Source organism: Aythya marila, assembly GCF_965140915.1.
Source record: "Aythya marila genome assembly, chromosome: 1".
Classification (NCBI taxonomy): Eukaryota; Metazoa; Chordata; class Aves; order Anseriformes; family Anatidae; genus Aythya; species Aythya marila.
In genome coordinates this window covers 126,875,984-126,897,884 of record NC_139042.1, presented here as the reverse complement: position 1 = coordinate 126,897,884, position 21,901 = coordinate 126,875,984, and the positions used below count along the sequence as shown (strand labels likewise).

The 21,901-nt window shown below is 42.5% G+C and overlaps 1 protein-coding gene across 1 annotated transcript in view; it reads left to right on the top strand.

Moving 5' to 3' along the window:
* LOC309873836 (ovostatin) overlaps positions 1-21,901 on the top strand; it is a gene marked incomplete at both ends in the record, with an annotated part of 31,780 nt that overhangs the window by 8,678 nt on the left and 1,201 nt on the right. Inside the window, 24 exons of the mRNA XM_082751590.1 lie at positions 34-143; positions 761-919; positions 1,466-1,693; positions 2,189-2,246; positions 2,753-2,898; positions 4,028-4,177; positions 5,679-5,849; positions 6,115-6,247; positions 8,142-8,238; positions 8,741-8,969; positions 10,188-10,311; positions 10,651-10,769; positions 11,227-11,278; positions 12,063-12,146; positions 12,769-12,945; positions 13,456-13,537; positions 14,006-14,162; positions 14,586-14,660; positions 17,580-17,745; positions 18,030-18,250; positions 18,901-19,116; positions 19,516-19,640; positions 19,993-20,083; positions 21,598-21,666. Coding sequence (XP_082607716.1) covers positions 34-143; positions 761-919; positions 1,466-1,693; positions 2,189-2,246; positions 2,753-2,898; positions 4,028-4,177; positions 5,679-5,849; positions 6,115-6,247; positions 8,142-8,238; positions 8,741-8,969; positions 10,188-10,311; positions 10,651-10,769; positions 11,227-11,278; positions 12,063-12,146; positions 12,769-12,945; positions 13,456-13,537; positions 14,006-14,162; positions 14,586-14,660; positions 17,580-17,745; positions 18,030-18,250; positions 18,901-19,116; positions 19,516-19,640; positions 19,993-20,083; positions 21,598-21,666 — 3,239 coding nt within the window. The remainder of the gene's footprint in view (positions 1-33; positions 144-760; positions 920-1,465; positions 1,694-2,188; positions 2,247-2,752; positions 2,899-4,027; positions 4,178-5,678; positions 5,850-6,114; positions 6,248-8,141; positions 8,239-8,740; positions 8,970-10,187; positions 10,312-10,650; positions 10,770-11,226; positions 11,279-12,062; positions 12,147-12,768; positions 12,946-13,455; positions 13,538-14,005; positions 14,163-14,585; positions 14,661-17,579; positions 17,746-18,029; positions 18,251-18,900; positions 19,117-19,515; positions 19,641-19,992; positions 20,084-21,597; positions 21,667-21,901) is intronic.

The window sequence follows — 21,901 nt, the reverse complement described above, 5'->3', positions numbered from 1 at the left end:
GTATTTTCTCTTGACTCCAGGCATGTCTTACAGGCCTGCAACTTACAGCTACTCAGTCTATTTCCATAACTCGAGTGATGAGCAGTTTGCAGTTTGAGAATATGGATCGCCACTACAGAAGAGGAATTCCCTACTTTGGACAGGTAAGTGAAGGCACAGATAGTTTGTAGTGAAGGTGACTGATATCACAAGATTGCCAAGACGGGAAAAACTAGGGGACTATTTTGGGGGGATTGTTTTCTCCCCAAGCTTCTTTCTTTACATATAGAGTGCCTTATCAGTAATTCCGAATACTGAAGAGTATAAACTTATTCTGAGTTTGTTTCTGCCAGAAATACTTTGCATCAAAACAATCCATTAATTAGTATTTTTCTAACTTGTGTTTTCAGTTTGATACAAATCACTGCTTCCCCCTTCAGAACTGACCATTACAAATGAGAAAAAAAATAACACTGGGCAATGAGGGAAGACAGAGTAAAACAAAACAAATATACAAGGAAATATGCAGGAAACAGTTTCTGTCTCAAAAAGCCTTTTCATGATTTTATGTTTGTTGACAAATCCCACATCACTCTGTCAGTGATTTAAAGCGGAGGTATAAATGTATCTTTCTTTGTCTTACATTCAGTTCAGCCTTTTTCAGTGAGGAAAGGATAAGGTCATCTTACCAGCAGCACTGAAAGGAAAGGATGAAAAACATGCATATCTACACAGAGAAAGATAACAAGATAAACATGTCTAGTATTTTCTTCTCCTATAGATCAAGCTGGTAGACAAAGACAACTCCCCTCTTTCCAATGAGGTCATTCAGCTATTTGTCAATAACAAGAATGTAGACAATTTCACCACTGATGTTAATGGCATCTCTGAGTTTAGCATTGACACATCCGAAATGTTTGATCCTGAGATCAGTCTGAAAGTGAGTACAGAATGGGGGCGGGGGGGGGGGGGATAAGGGGGAGTAAAAAGGAAGGGGGAAGATGTGAGAGAGGGAGAGGGAGAGGGAGAGGGAGAGGGAGAGGGAGAGGGAGAGGGAGAGGGAGAGGGAGAGGGAGAGGGAGAGGGAGAGGGAGAGGGAGAGGGAGAGGGAGAGGGAGAGGGAGAGGGAGAGGGAGAAGGCTAGTCTCAAACTGAACCTCCAAAAGATTGGATGAGGTTTGAATTCTGGTAATAAAAATGTCCATTTTTTGTATTATTTAATATTCTAGAACTCTCAAAAATAAACTCTCAAAAAATAACTCCCAAAAAATAAAAGAAGTGAGGAAAATACCTGAGTTGTTACAATTCAATGGCTTGCTGCAAGGCTGCAAGACCAGTGTGATATTTCTTCCTTCCCAGATTGTCTTAAGATGTTCTTAGATAGTGCATTGTGTGAACTAATCATTTTGATGTGAGCACATGATAACGTTTTCCGTAGTGAGTCATGTTTGTTTTACTTTTCTTCCCCATTACCTCTCCTAATCAGGCAACATACAAAACCAGTGACCAGTGCCACTCTGAAGGCTGGATAGAGCCTTCGTACCCCGATGCATCTCTCTCTGTCCAACGCTTCTACTCCTGGACTAGCAGCTTTGTGAGGATTGAGCCTTTGTGGAAAGATCTGAGCTGTGGGCAGAAAAGGATGATCACTGTGCACTACATATTGAACACAGAAGGATATGAACATATCAACATCATGAACTTCTACTATGTGGTGAGCGTGGGTTTCTTACAGAGTTTCACCGAAAGAGCTTTACTAGGCAACTATTTGGGCAGTGAGCTTTACCCCCAGCAATTATGGTAGTGCTTTTCCAGACTCTGGATAGCCAGCCACCACAATGATCCATGAACAGAAACAGTACTGAGCTGACTTGGCAAAAGTACCTGCTCAGGCAAAATAACCCATAATTTCTGGTTGTGCTACTTAATTTTGTAGCAAGTATCCCCCTTCATATTGGCTTAGGCTATGGTTAATTTCCCTTCTCTACCAGAAACTCTTCATGGTATTCTCTGCCCTACTCCTTTCCCTTCCTTTTTATGCTGCTTCCTTGCCAGTAACATCAGCAGTGCCATATGGCTGATGTTTAAGCATGTGAAGCCATCCCAATGCACATGCTTCAATTGCCATATCAATGTACATTGAACTTGATTGTCATTTTCTTCCTCCAACCTCTACCAACCCATAAATGTATTGTTGTTTTCTGTACAGGGCATGGCAAAAGGCAAGATTGTCCTTACAGGGGAAATTAAAGTTAATATCCAAGCTGGTGAGTCAAGTTGCCATCATGGTTCTGCAATTAAAAAAAAAAAAAAGAGGGGTTAACTGGGGACCAAGACAAGACTTCTTGGAGGTACCCAGCAGCTGTTGAGTTGTTAGTATTCCTCTATGCCCATGCACAAGTGCATTACTAGTAAGATCACTATAAAATCATTTAGTCAAGAAACTAGTTTCAGATATAATTCAAGAAATAGTGTCCTGTAAAGATGTCCCCAAAGGATAGTGGAGGGAATGCAGAGAGTCTGTCTTGGGGAGGCTGTCTGAATCTGGTCACCTGTTCAAACTGACGATAAATCTGAGGGCATCTGGGTTTAAGCCCTGACATGTCACCTCCTGGCCACTCCCTGTCACTCCAGGATTTTTCAGTTTATTGTTTGACTACAGGTTGCTCCACTGACAGGTCCTGATGCATGTCTGTCTATGATGGCTACTACAGCAGTAGTACAGCCACCTTTGGGTATGTTTCTTTATTTGTCTCTTCCTCTCTAATAACAGATCAAAATGGCACTTTCACCATCCCACTTGAGGTCAGTGAGAAAATGGCTCCAGCCCTTTGGCTGCTAGTATACACCTTACATCCTGACAAGGAGCTGGTGGCAGACAGTGTCCGATTTCCAGTTGAGAAGTGCTTCAAAAACAAGGTGAGAGACACCAAGACAGAGCGAGTCTTACATGTTGCCAGATAAATACATATTCTTTATGCACACGTTCGCAACAAATTTCCAGTTTTACTTCTCGTTTCCATCTACTTCTCTCAGCATCTCTCTCTTTATTCTCCTTTTTTCTCTTTATTCTTATATCTTTCCCCTGCCACCACCTCCTGGTTTTACTGCCAAAAGGCAAATCCGCTTTAACATTAAAAACTACTTTTCTGGAAACACACTACTCCCATATTGTACCCACTTCTCCAGCACTAAACTAGTGTCTTATTTCGTTTTGACAGTCTATGCTTTAACATAGCAAACATACTTTAGTCTTACCCCACTTCACAACGTAATCTAATTTTTTATAGTTTTTCTGTGGAAAAAATGTAGTTTATGTTTACAACAACTAAATACATATAGAAAAGGAAGCAAAAATAAAAATCTTGGGGTCTAAGGTTATGTGTGTTTTTTTTTTTTCCTTTTTTTTTTTTTCCGGTGAAACGTATTGATTAGCCATTTTGAATTCAGATTTCACTTTTAAGATTTTTCTCAAGTTCAGTTTCTGAAAGCTAAAAGATCGCTATCGTGAAACAAAACAGAAGAAAAAAACAAACAGTGTTAAGGATAATGTTTTCATTTACCTGATACAGTCTCTTCCCCTCTCCCCCCCTAACACATACACACACTTTTCCCCTCTTATGTAACACAAGTATCAAAAACATTTCTCTATGACAGGATTCATACCAGATCTGTACTGCAATTCCTAAGGTAGCCCATGGACCTAGTAAAAATATGATTTGCTCATTGTAGTGCTTATTACACGTAGTCAGTGTCATAATCAGATTTGGTTAGACAATAGCAGCAACAGAATCACACTTCTTTTTAAATCAGTTAAGGTAGTCTTCATTTAAGTTACCATAACGTGGGAGTCTTATTGCCTAACACCCCGTTATAGTTGAGGCCTGGTCAACAGAGGCAGTGGAAACCAGACATCACCCTCTGGTCAGATCAGCTGTGCTTTAACAAAAGAGCTTTTACTCTTTTTCTCATCCTCCTTTCACAGAAATCTAGAGAAGCCTTGAGTAGTAGGGATTATCCATACCAATATGTGTTTGATAAATTTTAGGTCCAGATGCAATTCTCTGAAAAACGAATGCAATCAGCTTCCAATGTCAGCTTAGTTATAGAAGCTGCTCCTAACTCCTTCTGTGCTGTGAGGGCAGTAGATCAGAGTGTGCTGCTCCTGAAGACTGAGACAGAACTGTCTGCAGAAATGGTAAGCTATCCAAACAAATGCACTGTCTCTTTCTCTGAAGCACTGTTTTCTTCTCCATTGACATGTCTCTCTACTGGAGACTGTGTTAAACATCTACCACTTTTTGCATGTGCTGGCCATGAACCATCTATAATATGTAATACACAGCCTTTGTTTCTTGGCAGTCAGAAGTCCTGTAAAGGACCTGGGATTTGATTTAACCAGTGACTCTAGGACTCATATGCTCACATGGGAAACTTCAGTAGATGATCACAAGTCAACAGGCAGGCCACACAGGAGCAACAGTGCTATCCTGGGTACTATATATACCCAGAATGGCCAAGGACAAGAAAAGAGACTTGATAAAGAGTAAAAACCCAAAAAGGAAGGTAAAGTCCCAGATTACTCTCCAAATAGATATCCCATTATTCTTATTCCATGATTCTCAGCAGCAATCACCCAGAGGGACACCTAGAACAGGTTGCCCAGTGCCATGTACAGATGACTTTAGAATATCTCCAAGGAGGTGAACTCCACAACCTCTTTGGGCAACCAGTGCCGGTGCTCAGTCACCCACACAGTAAAGAAGTGCTTCCTGGTGTTCAGAGGGAAGTTCCTGTGCTTTGTTTTATGCCCATGGGCTCCTGTCCTTTGACTGGGCACTGCTGAAGAGAGCCTGGTTCTATCTTCTTTTCACCCTCCATTCAGGTATTTATGTACATTGATGTGATCCCCCTTGAGCCTTCTCTTCTCCAGGCTGAACATTCCTAGCTCTTTCAGACTTTTCTTATATGTAAGATACTTATCTTTGTAGTGTTTTGTTGGACTTGCTCCAGGAGCCCCATGTCTCTCTTGTACTGGGGAGCCCACAACTAGACACAGTTCTCCAGGTGTGGACTCACCAGTGCTGAGTAAAGGGGAAGAATCATCTCCCTCAAGTGGCTAACTACACTCCTCCTAATGTGTTGGAAACCACTGGCCTTCTTTCTTGCAAGGGTACATTGTTGACTCCTGTGCACCAGGACCCCAGGTAGAAGCAGAAGCAGAGAAGCAACACCGCTTTCCAGCTGATAGGCCCCAGGCTTATACTGATGCATAGGGTTATTCCTCTCCAGGGGCAGGACTTTGCAATTCTTATTTTTGAGCTTCATGAGGTTCCTGTCAGCTCATTTCTCCAACCTGTAGAAGTCCCTCTGGATTACAGCATGAGCCACTAATAAATCCACTACTCCTCCCAGTTTTGCATCATCAACAAATTTGTTGAGGGTATGCTGTGTCCCATCATCCAGATTATTAATGAAGATATTAAACAGGGTCAGATCCAGTATTGACCTCTGGGGTACACCATTAGTTACCAGCCTCAGACTAGACTCCACTGATCACCACCTTCTAGGCCTGGCTATTCAGCAGCTTTTAATGCAGGAAACAACATTGCTTCAAACAGGACAGCATCTCTGCTCTGGCAATGGCCAGTACATGACCATGTAATGAGGATTGACCTTTGTGTTTCCTTCCTTCATAGATATACAGTCTGCATCCCCTTCAAGACCTGCAAGGCTATATCTTCAATGGGCTCAATCTAGAAGATGATCCCCAAGACCCCTGTGTCTCATCTGACAACATCTTTCACAAAGGCTTGTATTACACACCTGTAATGTCTGGATTAGGCCCAGATGTATATCAGTTCCTCAGGGTAAATGTCCTGTACATTACTTAAATCTGTTAAAGTGAGCTTCCACCTATGTAGCTTTACAGCTTTAATGGTTTGTTAGCAGAACACATGCATGACAAATGCTCTGCATGGACATCCATTCTCAACTGACTGTGGTGTACTCTGATTTTCTGTCATGTACAGAACTCAAGTCAGTATTCAAAGGCAGTAATGGGGAAGAGGGAGGAATGCAATAAACCTCATCTACCGTATTGTTATGGCTGACACCAAAATATGTCTTTCACAGGAAATGGGCATGAAATTTTTTACCAACTCAAAGGTTCGGCAACCAGTTGTATGTACTAGCGAGACTGTAAGACCTGTGCCATATTTCTTGAATGCAGGATTCACAGCTTCTACACACCATGTCAAATCATCAGGTAATATAGGAAACAGGAGAGAGGTTTTATATTTCTGCTTAAATGAACTGTGGAAAAGACATGGACAGTACTCCCAGATCTCATTTGGCGATGTTCAAACTTTCTGAACTCGTCATTTGAGTCCTGGTCTGGCACAGAATGAAATAGCTTATGATGATGGCCAATGGCCAAAAAAAAAAAAAAAAAAAAAAACCACCTTTCAGCCTTTCAGTCTACACTTCTGATTCATGTCCAGTTCTATGCTAGGAAGTGTTGGCAATTGGGAGAGTGCCAGACAAAAGAGATGCTGTTGACAATGATTCCTTTCTGAACAGAGGTTTTTGAAGAAAGAGTGCAACAGTGTGGCCAGGACACATATCTAAAAGCCAAATGTCCCAAGCCCTAGTCCTAGGTCTAATGTTCATGTATGGAGACCAAGAGCAGTTAAATAAATGTTTTCTTGCTTAATGATGTAAGTTTATACCAAATTGAGAGACACTTATATGGAAATACCAACAGTCTCAGGTAAACATAAATGAGTAAACACTAGTTATCCTTCATACTGGTCCACGTAAATTAAAGCTTGCCCTTTTCTGGAATGAGGATTGATGAAATTTTATGAGGAGTGGCTGAGGTCACTAGGCCTGTTCAGCCTGGAGAAGAGGAGGCTGAGAGGAGACCTCATCACACTCTGCAGCTTCCTCACAAGGGGGAGTGGCGTGGCAGGCCCTGATCTATTCTCTGTAGTGATCAGTGATAGTACCTGAGGGAATGGAGTCAAGCTGAAATAGGGGAGGTTCAGGCTGGATATCAGGAAGAGGTTCTTCACTGAGAGGGTTGTCGTGCACTGGAACAGGCTCCCCAGGAATGTAGTCATGGCACCAAGCCTATGGGAGTTTAAGTAGAGTTTGGACTCTGCTCTTAGTCATATTATCAGAATTTTTGGGTAGACCTGTGTGGTGCCAGGAGTTGGACTTGACTGTTGGACTTGGAGTTGGACAGGAGTTGGACTTGGAAGATCTGGATAGCCTGGACCGATGGGCTGAGGCCAACTGTATGAAGTTCAATGAAGCCAAATGCCGGGTCCTACACTTGGGGCACAACAACCCCAAGCAGAGCTACAGGCTGCGGGGTGAGTGGCTGGAAAGCTGCCTGGCAGGGAAGAACCTGGGTATATTGGTTGATAGTCAGCTGAATATGAGCCAGCAGTGTGCTCAGGTGGACAAGAAGGCCAACAGCATCCTGGCTTGTGTAAGAAGCAGTGTGGCCAGCAGGACCAGGGAGGTGATTGTCCCCCTTTACTTGGCTCTGGTGAAGCCACACCTTGAGTACTGTGTTCAGTTTTGGGGCCCTCGCTACAAGAAGGACATGGAGGCCCTGGAGCATGTCCAGAGAAGGGCTATGAAGGCAGTAAGGGATCTGGAGAACAAGTCTTACGAGGAGTGGCTGAGGGAGCTGGGGTTGTTCAGCCTGGAGAAGAGGAGGCTCAGGGGTGACCTTATCGCTCTCTATAGGCACCTTAAAGGAGGCTGTAGTAAGGCAGGGATTGGTTTATTCTCCCTTGTTCCCGGTGATAGGATGAGGGGGAATGGGCTAAAGTTGCACCAAGGGAGGTTTAGGTTGGATATTAAGAAAAAAAACTTTACTGAAAAGGGTTGTTATGCATTGGAATGGGCTACCTAGGGAAGTGGTTAAGTGACCATCCCCAGAGGTCTTTAAAAAATGTTTAGATGTAGAGCTTAGTGATACGGTTTAGTGGAGGACTTGTTAGTGTTAGGTCAAAAGTTGGACTAGGTGATCTTGGAGGTCTCTTCCAACCTACATGACTCTGTGTGATTTTGTGTGTGATCCTTATGGGTCCCTTCCAACTTGGGATATTCTATGGTTCGATGAAATTTCCATTATCTCTTAACAGCTGAAGTTGCTAGAGAAGAACGTGGGAAGAGACTCATCCTTGAGACTATTCGGGAATTCTTCCCTGAAACTTGGATTTGGGATATAGTCCTTGTAAAGTGAGTATTGCTTCTTCTCTCTCTTTGCCTGTTTTTAATGATTACAGAATATGTACCCTGATGTTCTTCTGCATGACTGCAATTTATTGCCACCTCTTCTCACAATTTGGCCTGGAAGAACTATCTTTTTCAGTCATCACCTGATCACCTGCCCTCCCCACTTCCATGATAAAATGTCCCCAGAACATCTATTCCCACAATGTGTGTACCATGACTCATACTCTGTAAGAAGAGGAACACATCTGTTTAAAACATGGTTTTGCAAAATGGGTCTGCAAAGAATTCTAAGTTTTCTTTCCAAAGTCAGGTAAATGATGAGCAGAAGAATTTTCAAATGGACTTATGTCCAAAGATTTAGGTGATAAATTCTGAGGGGACTCAGATATGGGATTTCTACAGACAGAATAGAGCTAGTGTTACTGTGAAAACGTGGAGCCTCTATGGGAACTAAGGTATATGAAACTTCCCCCATCCAGACTCATTCTTTTTCCATTTCCATCAGCTCTACTGGAAAAGCCAATGTCTCATACACCATTCCTGACACCATAACTGAATGGAAAGCCAGTGCCTTCTGTGTGGAAGAGTTGGCTGGATTTGGTATGTCTGTGCCTGCCACCCTGACAGCCTTCCAACCTTTCTTTGTGGATTTGACCTTGCCATACTCTATCATCCGGGGAGAAGATTTCCTACTTAAAGCCAATGTCTTCAACTACCTCAACCACTGCATTAAGGTGTGTACTTCTGCCCACACTATTAGTCCCTACACCATTTCCAAAAAAGACTTTGTAATTTGGAAGGAAAAAAAAAAAGGTATTAAAAAGATTGGTGTAGATGACTGGATCTGTCTCTGCTCTTGATCGATGTACTGCTCGATCTATCTGATGATAAATTGTCCTGACTGGATTTGTCTTTCTATGCCACTACAAAGCAGAGGGAGATCTGTGTGAACTGTGTCTAGGACGGGTATGCAAACAACTGTCTCCAGAGGTCTAAACAGGAAAGAAAAAAGTGTTTTGTGGAGGATCATTCACACTTCACAGCCACACTATCCATCAATGTCTTTACTGGGGTCTTTTCTCTAGGGATATGTGTGAAAGTGTGATGAAGTAAAGTGCTTGTGCCTCCCAAACAGAAGTATGTGGGAAAAGCAAGAAGTGGAGAGCAGACAAACCCTCCTTCTCTGGGACAGAAGTTCTCAAGAGTACCAAAACAGGGAGTACCAAAGTCCCAGTGCATGCCCTACAGAGTATGTGTCAAACTAGAGACTGTACTGCTCTCAGATGCTGGGTGCTTGTACTCTCAGTACTCTGCACTTTTCTGGTAAAATGCCTCCAGACCACAGGTGCACAGCACCTCTGTATTGAGAGAGCTTACAAACAGTTTAAAACATACTTAAAGAAAGAAAAACAGCTTTTTTTTTTTTTTTTGGGACTTCTTTCTTATGTTGTATTTGGAATCCTTAAAAGAGAGGCAGGTACAGAGTTTATATTTCTTTTACTTAGTTTGAATGTTGAAAGTTAGCCCTCCAGTCTCACAGGGAGACCACCACAAAAGGAATAAAAATCAAGACATATCTTAGGAATGATCTGTTATTGAGGATTTCATCTCTTGACCTCATTTTTTGGATATTCCTACAACAACAAAAACATAAATATTAGACAGCATTTTTCTTTGCAAGTTAGTTCAAAACCATTAGCACCAGGTCAACTGAACATAGCTCAAAATTCTGATCAGGAATCACAAGTACTTGTTGGATATTTAAAATCTCAATGGAGAATGTCATGAGGAGCAAAAGAGAACGCTGTCAAGGTTGTATATGATAGATGATTCATCTACACACCAGCATCCAGGGCATTAAATCTCTTCTACACTGTTAATTCTGGACATAAATAGAGATTATCTTATGGTATAAAATCTTCATCCAATCACATTCCTCTTTCTGTTCTCAGATTAATGTTTTGCTGTCAGATTCCCTTGATTATCAGACCAAACTAATCTCCACAGATGATGATGGATGTGTATGTGCCAGAAAAAGAAAGACCTATGCCTGGAATATTTCCCCCAAAGAAATTGGTAAGCGCCTGTGAATCTATCTGGTTTTCTGTCCTGAGACTACTAATAATCAATTTATGCCTCACCTGAAGACCTATTCTTTTTTTTCACTTGGAGAAATCTGCCTACCCCTATTTCAGGAGGATCAAAAAGTCTATCCAGAACTGCAGTTTGTTTATCATTCCAATTTTCAGAGATCTGTTCGTTTTCCTTGTCTCACCTAGATCGACTGAGCATTCATTATGCTGCACTACTTACTCTACTACTGTATAGACAGTCATTATCAAATGTAATTTCTTACTTTAGTCATAATTCTTTATGAGAGAGGTCAAATTTCCCTCTTTTCTGCTACTATTTAAGGTCAAGTAGCATTCAGAATTACAGCAGAGACCGAAGATGATGGAGATTGTGGAGATGAAGCACCCAGGAACATCAGTATTGGCTACAGGGACACACAGATCAGGACACTGTTGGTTGAGGTACTGCTGACAGCTCTTACTTTTTTCCCTGTACTCCCTTTCATGAGGAAAGGAAAATGCAGCAAAAGTACCAAAAAGAAGTACAAGTTTTTCAGGTTCGGTAAAGAACTTATGGTTAGGCTCCACCTTAGTCTTGCTAGGACAGTGTCCTGCTCTTTGATATAAGACCAAGTCTGTTCCCTTCTTATGTCCTCTTCCATGAGGATCACTGGATATTGGTTGGTCAGTGCACATCTTCCTCCTCTTCCAGAGGAGAAACTGAAAAAGAGGGACTCTCTGATGGGTACTTCGCTTTAGCAGCAGCCACATCAAGTATAAACCTGTAAACTATTCCTTTAATACTGCCGTTTTATGATGCAGAAGGCTGGGTCTGGGTGTGGCCCTTCTGTCACTGCATTACTTCTGCATGCTTTGTTCTCATCTGTTGCATGTGTCTCTTTTCCCCATCACCATCCAGCCTGAAGGAATCAGAAGGGAAGAGACCCAAAACTCCCTCATCTGTACAAAAGGTAAGTGCTCTATATACTGCTGTCCTGAAAGGAAATGAAGGGAAGGCTGGAGTTTCTGCTCTTTCCTGCTCATTGGCGCTGTCCCCTTGCTTTTGCATGAGGTGCCTAATGGCAGCCAGTGTGAGTGCTTAACAGTTCAGTTCCCTGCTACAAAATTAATGTGTGATCTGGTGCATGTCACTTAGGTAGTATCTGTGCTGGAGTCAAAAGTGCACAGATACTGAAGGAAGGCTGTTATAAAGGTATCAAAGGGAGAAAACCTTTCTGTGCAAAATCTATTCTGGGCTGCATGCACTCATGTTTGGCTGCTGTCTTCTATTCCAAGGATAACTGTAGCTTGTAGTTTTCCATTTCTAGTGAGAATTGAAGAGGGAATACTAATGTATCCCTCCATCCCATCTTGGTGCTGACTGCAAATGGTTTCCAAAGTTTCCTGGAAGCTGTCTAAAAGATGCACAAGGGCAGCCCTGTCACTCCCCAGTGACAGACTGAAGAAATCCCCAGAGTTCACAGACAATAAATAGTCTGTGAACAGCAGCCTTATCTCGTTTAATTTATTTCTGTTGAACAATGACAACTACTGCACCATTTGAGCTGTTTTTCACTAGATTAGTTTAGCTGTGCTACCTTCTCTCCTGATGTTCTTCGTGTCAATAGCGAGTTTCTATCTACTGCTGTCTCTTGTGCATGATTTTGAACTGTGCAATTTCTCCTGAGCATTTCATTTCTATAACTAATGCTCTTACACAAGTGACCACAATGTACTTGATATTATTCTTCACAGATGATGTCATTACTCAAGGTGTTGCTTTAGACCTACCTACAAATGTGGTGGAAGGATCAGCCAGAGCTTCCTTTTCTGTTGTTGGTAAATAAAAAATTAATAAAACATATAAGGAAAGAAAATTTTAAACTACAAAATGAAAGATTTGTGGGGAACTTTGGGCTTGGTTACATGACTACATATTGGCTTTGTAGTCACTATATATTGGCTTTGTAATACTGATAATCTTAGCTCATTCTAGAAATCTTTCCTTGAAGTAGCTATTTAGATGTGGCCTATGGTACCTTTGCATAGTCAACGTTCCTTTTCAGCATCAGTTGTTAATTCTGTAATACGTGGTTCAATGTAACATCTCTGGGCTGTTTACCTCTCCTTCTCTAGAAAGTGAAGTTTCCAGGAAGTTCTTCTTTTCAATTCTAATAAAGAACATCAGCTTGAAGTGGCACTAAAATAGGCAGTATTTCTGGCATGGGCAACTTAGCCTAAAAAGAGTCAGTGTAGGGATTTTTTTGTTGACTGCAAAGCAGAACAGAACAAATCACCCAGTAAGCACTGGGAACTTCAGGCTTTTTGGAAAGTTCTTCAGTACCATAGAGGCTTACAAACCCAGCCAGGTTTTTTCCATGACTCTCCCTAGTGAATGAAATTTATTGTTTATTTCAGTGTCCATGAACTGTGCTAATCCCCATACACACCTCTTCCCCAGGTGACATTATGGGCACTTCCATGCAGAACCTGCACCAGCTCCTCCAGATGCCGTTTGGCTGTGGGGAACAGAACATGGTCCTGTTTGCACCCAACATCTATGTCCTGGACTATCTGGACAAGACAAGACAGCTGAGTGAAACGATCAAATCTAAGACCATCGGATACTTAGTGAGCGGTGAGCGTTTTTGCTTCCTTTACAGTGTGTGCCAAAATCCCCACTGAGGTCCAGTGAGCAGAAGCAGTAGCATGGCTATCCAAGCTGTATGGCACTGATGCTGTAGCACAGCTCAGTTACCCAGGGGACTGCTGTGACATTTGCTTTCTTTGATTTATTTTTTTTTCTTTCCTCATCCTGTTTTACTGAAATGCAGATGTCATGTTTACTTTGAGGTCTGTCTTTTAATCCCTTTTTTCTCTTCAACCCAGGCACAGCATCTATCCTAACCCTGTCAATTTAGGTGGAGCACAAAACTGACACAGAGCTACCTATTCTGTGACTCCATGTTTCTACAGGACAGGATGTTCCATGCCTACATTTAAGCTCCCTCAGGGCTCCCTCTTTGCTTGGTAGATATATATCACCTTTCCACGCTTTCCCACTGTGATTCCGTAGAAAACTGGTAGAAAACAAAATTAGGTTTTGTCTTTAAATTAGGTATCAGTTCCTTCTTCCATGTTCTTGCAGGCTACCAGCAGCAGCTATCATACAAACATCCTGATGGGTCCTACAGCATCTTTGGCATCAGAGATAAAGAAGGGAACACCTGGTGAGTGATTTGAAGCAGAAATGACTTAGAAATGAATTTGCATTAAAATCACGTGGTGTAGGTAAATGTTATCTTTGCTAGCTAAATTAGGTGTACAGAGCTGGGTAGGACTGGGACTCTGTAAGTACTAAAAGACATGGTTCTCTACCTCCTGTCAGGGAGTATATGCAGACAGAAGGCTGACTAAAGGCTCAGCTGCCTTTCTGATTCCCACTCTTCCTCTCTCCTGTGGAACCCAATGCACTGCAGTGCTCTGTAGCCAGGACCAGACCCAGAGTGTGCTGGTCTTCCTCTCTGGGTCCCAGCTAGATGTTATTCTTTTTGCTACCCTCTCCTAAGGGAGCACACAAGGACAAAGCAAGTCGCCAATTTGTTGGCTGTAATTATTCAGGCTTGTGCCTAACATGAGTGGAAGGGATGACTTTTTCTGTTCCTAGCTCAGCTCACAGCTTCATGGTTCCCTTGCAGGCTCACTGCCTTTGTGTACAAATCGTTTGCACAAGCTAGTCGCTTCATCTATATTGATGACCATGTCCAGGCTCAAACCCTGATGTGGCTGGCAAGCAAACAGAAGCCAGATGGCTGCTTCCGAAGCGTTGGGACACTCGTCAACAATGTCTTGAAGGTGGTACAGAATTACTTTAGTCAAATTTACACTGTTATCATTAAAAAGATGTTCTCCCGTTCCTGCCAAAAACAATACTTTCCTCCAAATGCCTGTCTTCTGCAAAGAGCTCTCTCTCCACATCTTAGGTTTAGTTGCTGAAATATTTCCAGTTCAGTCAGTTTCCTCACACTATCTTTTATACTTCATGCACAACCAAGATAGGATTACAGGATTGCAACCTTGAGGGAATTACTGTTTTGGGGTTTTTGAGGCTTTTGTTTTGCTGTTGTTGGTTGTTTGTTGTTGAGATTTTTTTTTTAATTTTTAATTTATTTTTTTTTTAAGCAATGGGTTTCTCTTAGTTTAAGTTCTTTTCCTGATGTGTGTGTGTTTCTCACTAATTCCATTCAATGATTGTTCTTCTCTCCATGTCCTTTTCAGGGAGGAGTAGATGATGAGCTGTCACTTTCTGCCTACATTACCATTGCCATGCTAGAGGCTGGGCACTCCATCTCGGTAAGGAGGCTTTCCACTACTGGTATTCAGCTGGAATTGGTCCCCATTTGTTACCTTGGATTCTGTGTCTGCTACAAATTGTCCAGGTAGTAAAGATGGAGATAGGGAGAGAGAGAGCTCCCAGGGAACATGACCCTGCTCTGAATGTATCCAAACTAGTTGCTGTGATAGAAAAAATCCCCATCTCTACTGCACTTCAACCACTAGTTTTCAAGCAGGAATTCTATACACCTCAGTGGAATTAGATCTCTGTTGGAGAAGCTTAGGATATTAAATGACACCTTTGAGCTACCAGATAAAAAAACTTGCCAGGCAGTAGCCCACACACCATGGCTTAGGCTTAAACATGGCTTAGTCAAGAAGGTATTCCAAGTAAATCTATGAAGTCTACAAATGGGACTGAAAGCTATGTTGGGAAAAGGCCACTTGGGAATAATACAGGGACATGGTCAGAGGATGCAGTGATGAGACAAGGCCAAGGCCCAAATGAAGTTAAATCTGGCAAGGGATGCCAAGGACAACAAGAAGGGCTTTTTCAAATATATCAATAACAGAAAGAAGACTAAGGAAAATGTGGGCCTGGTGCTTAATAAGGTGGGTGCCCTCATGACAAAGGATAGGCAAAATTGCTGAATGCCTTCTTTGCTTCAATCTTTGCTGCTAAGACCAGCCCTCAGGAATCTCTAAACCTACAGACAAGGGAGGAAGTCTGGAAAAAGGAGGACAAGACAAAGAGATCAAAGAGAATTGGGTCAGAGATCTCTAAGGCAAAATTGACACCCACAAATCCTTGGGCCCAGATGAAATGCACCCACAAGTGCTGAGGGACCTGGTGAATGTTATTATTAGCCCACTCTCTATCATCTTTGAAAGGTCATGGAGAACAGGAAGGGTTCCCAAGGACTGGAAGAAATCCCATGTCACCCCTGGCTTCAAACAGGGCAAGAAGGAAGACCTAGGAAACTACAAGCCAATCAGCCTCACCTCCATCCCTGGAAAAGTGATGGAATCACTCATCCTAGAGGTCTTTTCCGGGGACATGGAGGAGAAGAAGGTGATCAGGAGTAGTCAGCATGGGTTCACAAAGGGGAAATCATGCTTGACCAATCTGATAGCCTTCTATGATGGAATGACTAGCTGGGTGGGTAAGGGAAGAGCAGTGGATGTGGTCTACCTTGATTTCAGCTAGGCTTTCTCCCATACTGTCTCCCATAACATCCAAGCTCAGGAAGTGTGGGATGGATTAATAGACAATGAGGTGAATTAAGAACTCACTGAATGGCAGAGCTCAGAGGGTTCTGATCATAGTTCTGAGTCTAGTTGGAGGCCTGTAGCTAGTGGTGTCCCCAGGGGGTTCATACTGGGTCCAGTCCTGTTCAACCTATTCATCAGTAACCTGGATGATGGAACAGAGTGCACCCTGAGCAAAATTTGTGGATGACACAAAACTGGGAGGAGTGGCTGATACACCAGAGGGTTGTGCTGCCATTCAGAGTGACCTGGATAGGCTGGAGCATTGGGTGGTGAGGAACCTCATGAAGTTCAACAACGGCAAATGCAGGGTCTTAGGGAGAAATAACCCTATGCACCAGTACTGGCGGGAAGCTGATCTGATGAAAGCGGCCTTGCAGACAAGGACCAGGGAGTCCTGGTAGACAACAGGCTAACCATGAGCCAGCAAGGTGCCCTTGTGGCCAAGAAGTCCAACGGTATTCTGTGGTGCATTAGGAAGAGTGTTGCCAAAAGGTCAAGGGAGGTGATCCTGCCCCTCTACTCAGCCCTGGTGAGGTGTCACCTGGAGTACTGTGTCCAGTTCCGGGCTTCCCAGTACAAGAACGACATAGAGCTCCTGGATTGAGTCCAGCAGAGGGCAACAAAGATGATTAGGGGGCTGGAGCATCTCCCAAATGAGGAGAGGCTGAAAGAGCTGGGCCTGTTTAGCTTGCAGAAGAGAAGACTAAGAGGGGATTTTATCAATGTATCTGAAGGGAGGGTGTCAAGAGGATGGAGCGGGACTCTTTCCAGTGGTGCCCAGTGACAGGACAATAGGCAATGGGCACAAACTGAAACAAACTAAATATGAGGAAATGTTTCTTTACTGTAAGGGTGACAGAGCACTAAAACAGGTTACCCAGAGGGGTTGTGGAATCTCCTTCTTTAGAGATTATTCAAAAACCACCTGGATGCAATCCTGTGCAACATGCACTAGGTAACCCTGCTTGGCAGGGGGGAATTGGTCCAGATGATCTCCAGGGATCCCTTCCAATGTCAGCCATTCTGTGATTCTGTGGAAAGGAAGGTCCATGAGAATAAAAAGCAGATTTGTCATTTTAAAAAAGTGACTAGTACAAAAAAGAGTATAGCTGGGATGTTAGACTTCAATATATGAGTTTGTCTCCAGTTTGTCATGTGCTTTTTGAGGACCTTCCTGGTTAAGGAACACATTAGTGAGGACATGGGGTCCAATGGTGAACTTCTTTCACTTGGTGTAAACCTAGTGCAACACCACAGAATTAAATTAAAATTACAGCAGAGTCACTAAGAATAGACTACCCCAAAATGCTGGGTTTGTTCAAGGCAACAGAATCTTGAACATACAAGTGCAGTGTGAATTGTTAGCATAAAGGTAAGCGGAAGGAATTATGTGTGAAAGAAGCAGAGCAGTCTTTTGTTTATACACCTACATCTTCAAGAACACGCTGAAAATCTGCTCTATTTGTATGGTGTTTCCATCTGAAATCCCTCCTTAAGGGGTTTTGGATTCTCTTTCCCAAAGTCACTATACAAACTCAAGTCCCATTCTAGTTGCTATGACAGGATGAAGAATAGGTTTAAAGACACATTCGATCGGGTGAAGACAACTGTTCAGAATTCAGACCCATGTTACATTTTTGCTTTTTTGTTTGTTTGTTTTTGAAGTACACAGTAATACGAAATGCCTTTTATTGCCTGGAGACTGCATCTGAGAAGAATATCAGTGACATTTACACGCAGGCACTCATGGCCTATGCTTTCTGCTTAGCTGGCAAGGCAGAAATATGTGAATCATTCCTTAGAGAGCTACAGAAATCAGCAAAGGAAGTTGGTGAGTTTCAGCCATTTCAAGATTTTGAGAGGCGGGAAGATGGAATAGATCTTACTGATGGCATATGTTCTAACCTTGACAATATCGAGAGTATAGACACATAAATCTTCCACCAGACATCCCAAAATAATTTTGGAGTAAACTTACAGCATATCTGTTGCTCCATAGTAAGTAGCTATGAGAAAGAGACAAGGACATATTCATATTACATCTCTGAGGCAGCATAGAGCAGTGACTCCCATAATCCATTCTCATCGCTCCTTACCCTCTCTTTGTTTCTTCAGATGGTTCAAAGCACTGGGAGCAGAAGCAGAGATCCCCATCTGAAAAATCCCCCTTCTTCCCTGACCATGCCCCATCGGCTGAAGTTGAGATCACTAGTTATGTTCTGTTGGCATTGCTCTACAAACCCAACCGGAATCAAAAAGATCTCACACAGGCCTCAGGAATTGTGCAGTGGATCATCAGGCAACAGAATCCCTATGGAGGTTTCTCTTCCACACAGGTGAAGAAATTCCCTTCCACTCCCCAGGCAGTCCTAGGAACTGGGACACTATTTCAGTTTTGTCAGTGGGGCTATGACTACCTAGTCTTATTTCTCTCTTGCTATTGCTGTCTCATACATGCAGGGACCAAGCGTTTCTGATGGAGGGTTACAAATTCTTTTTTCTTTTCTTTTCCTTTTTTTTTTTATCTTCTTTTTAACTTGGTTAACAAAGGTTAAATCCATGAAGGAATGATTTGACTAGCAACAAATAGAGATATTCATGTCAAGAATAAGGCTAAAAAAAACTTTGGTTTTCAGGTCGTCTTTGTTATATGACCAAGGGGTGCTCTGCAGTTCCCTAGGAAACATGCTTTTCCACTTGAAATATCCTGCTGAAAAACTTCAGAAGTGTGCTCTAGTGCTTATATTTTATGTTCTGAGACCTTCATTATGAGAAGAGAGTTTTCTTCCACCCTGAAACATACATGTCAGAATGAATTGGATCCTTCTATATGGGAAATTATACACAAAATTATACTTTAATTAAATTATACACAAGTTCAGGTTATTTTTTAGATAGGACAAAGTGACTTTGATTTGTATTGGAACCATGACTTTGATTTCCTCTGCATCAGTCACACTGTGTAGCTAATTGTCTTTTATTTTAGGACACAGTCATTGCTCTTCAAGCCCTTGCTGCTTATGGTGAGGCCACCTACAATTCTATTACACAAAATGTAGTCAAGATCACTTCCGAAAAGCCTTTTGAGAAGGTATTTACTGTCAACAATGAGAACAGGCTCCTGCTGCAACAGACTCCCCTTCCTGAGGTCCCTGGGAAATACAACCTAACAGTGAATGGCACCGGGTGTGTACTTATGCAAGTAAGTGTCTGCCCTTCTCTTCATTGTGTCCCACATTCTGCATGCCATACAGCCATGTTTCTGATGACTCTCCATCTGATTTCTCTTTATTTTTCCTAATGATTTGATTTTCCTAAACTCTTCAAACAGTCATTTCCTTGTCCCATACTCTGACTCCCATGATGGGATCACAGAATGGCAAAAAAAAGAGTCTTTTCTGATCATCAACTGGTTTCTCTCTGGGTGGTGACTGGGTACAAGCACCTTTATTGTTAAAGAGCAGAAGTCTGATGAGTCCATCTTTGACATAATCAAGGATCTTCAACGTCCCCAGGAAACTTCACGAGGTCCGATGTTCTTTTTTAGAATTCACAGAAAATCCCTTGGCCTCCTTGAAAAATACTTTTTCTCCTCCTCCAGACAGCACTGAGATACAACATTCACCTTCCTGAGGGGGCCTTTGGATTTTCTCTCTCAGCACAGACATCAAATGCTTCCTGCCCACAGGATCAACCAGCAAAATTTGATATTGTCCTCATAAGCAGGTAACGTACTATCAACAAACCATCTGAACTGTTGACAAGACGTGCCAAGCAGACTGCTGTGTATATTCAGTTTTGCTTAAAGTCATAAACCATGAGCTGATCTGTGCTGGAGAGAGTTGTTGATATCAGCCTATAAGATTTATCCCAAAGGACCTTGTAATACCCCTGGTATTAGCACATATGGTGCTTGTACATACTTGACCCCTTCATACCAGGGGCCTCCCCATTGTCTCCCGTACAAGCCAGTCAGTAAGTGCATGTGATTCACTCCAGTTGTATGAGGCCAGAAACAGAAAGTGAGATTTGCTTCCCTTAACACAGTCCAGACTGACAGGGCACTCTGTTGTTTCAGTTACACAGGGAAGCGCAGTAGCTCCAACATGGTCATTATTGATGTGAAGATGCTCTCTGGCTTTGTTCCTGTTAAGTCTTCTCTGGATAAGGTAAACTATAGGAACAAGATTGAATGCGTCATCCCAGGGACAGAGGAGATATCCAGTTGTGACAACAGGAGCTGCATGAAAACATAGGCTTGGTTAAGAAGAATTCACATACAAAGTGCAAGGTTTTCAGATAGCATCAAAGTGGGTGGGAATATTGATCTGTTTGAGGGTAGGAAGGCTCTGCAGAAGGATCTGGATAGGCTAGATGAATGGGCTGCATCCAATCACATGAAATTCAACAAGGTTAATTGCTGGGTCCCACACTTGGGTCACAAGAACCCCACGGAGGGGGATAAACTAGGGTAAGAGTGTCTGGGAAGTCACGCATCAGCAAAAGACCTGGGGATGTTAGTCTGAACATGAGCCAGCAGTGTGCTCAGGTGGCCAGGAAGACCAGTGCCAACCTGGCTTCTGTCAGAAATAGTGTGGCCAGCAGGGCTAGGGAAGGGATTGTCCCTCTGTGCTCAGCACTGGTGAGACTGCACCTCTAGTACTGTGTTCAGTTTTGGGCCTCTCACTACAAGAAGGATATTGATTTGCTAGAGGGTGTGAAAAGAAGAGCTAGTGAAGGGACTAGAAAACAAGAGTTAGGAGGAGAGGCGGGGAGAATTGGGGAAGTTTAGTCTAGAAAAGAAAAGGCTGAGAGGACACCTCATTTCTCTCTATAACAACCTGAAAGGAGGTTATAGTGAGGTAGATGTTGGTCTTTTCTCTCAGATAAGTGATAGAACATGAGGCAACAGCCTCAAGTTGCACAAGGGAAGGTTCAGATTGGCTCTCAGGAGGAATTTATTCATGGAAAGTGCAGTTAGGCATTGGAACTGGCTGCTCAAGGAAGGGGTGGAGTCACCATCCCTGGAGGTATTTAAGAGATGTGTTAATGTGGTGCTTAGGGACATGGTTTAACAGTGGACTTGATAGGGCTAGGTTGATGGTTGGATCTGATGATCTTAAAGATCTTTTCTACTCTAAATGATCCTGTGATTCTATGAAAACCTGTGAGGTGTCCGTATGGCTGCACCATCTTCATTGCTGTGTGGAGGAATGCCCTACAAGGAGCTGTGAGCATGTAACACAGACCTTCACACTTTAAAAATTAGGAAGGGTTCCAGCTAAATCCGGACAAGCTGGCAACTGCAACTCAGAGCTGGCTAAGTAGGGAAGTGCTAAGTAGGGAAGTACTAAGACTACTATTAGGGAAAGAGTCAGAAATCTACCAGGCTAGATTGGAAACCTATATGACAATGTAGGCAGGCAGTTTTCCCTTAAAGAACTGCAGTGCATCCCAACTTGGGAAGTGCTCATAAACTCTGCTAAGTTAAGTGCCAGTTTTTGCTCGGTCCCCCCTATCTATTCAGGAAAATTTGGACTCTAAAAATGTCAGCTGCCAGCCATTAACACCAGACTATGAGCAGAATGAATCCCAAAGCCACAGGGTGGTAGGTTCTAAGATAGCACTTGTTTTTTAATGATTTATTAATATGTCAGTTTATCTCCATTTCCTTATTTTAAAGCTCGTTGATGGCCACACAGTGATGCAAGTAGAATACAAGAAAAATCATGTTCTCCTTTATCTGGAAAATGTAAGTTCTAAATTCTGGCTATTTTATTTACACAAATGATAAAAGTGTTGTGTAATATACACACCTACAGAGAGGATACACTCTATAAAGTGCATTATTATGTTCCCTTCCCCATCAGCTTTGCCCTCTATTCACTGAGCTGCTTGCTCCTCAAACTATGTTATACCCCAAACAGCTTCAAACTGACTCCTGAGCTACTAGAAACTAGAAAGAAATTAATCAAAATAAATAAATA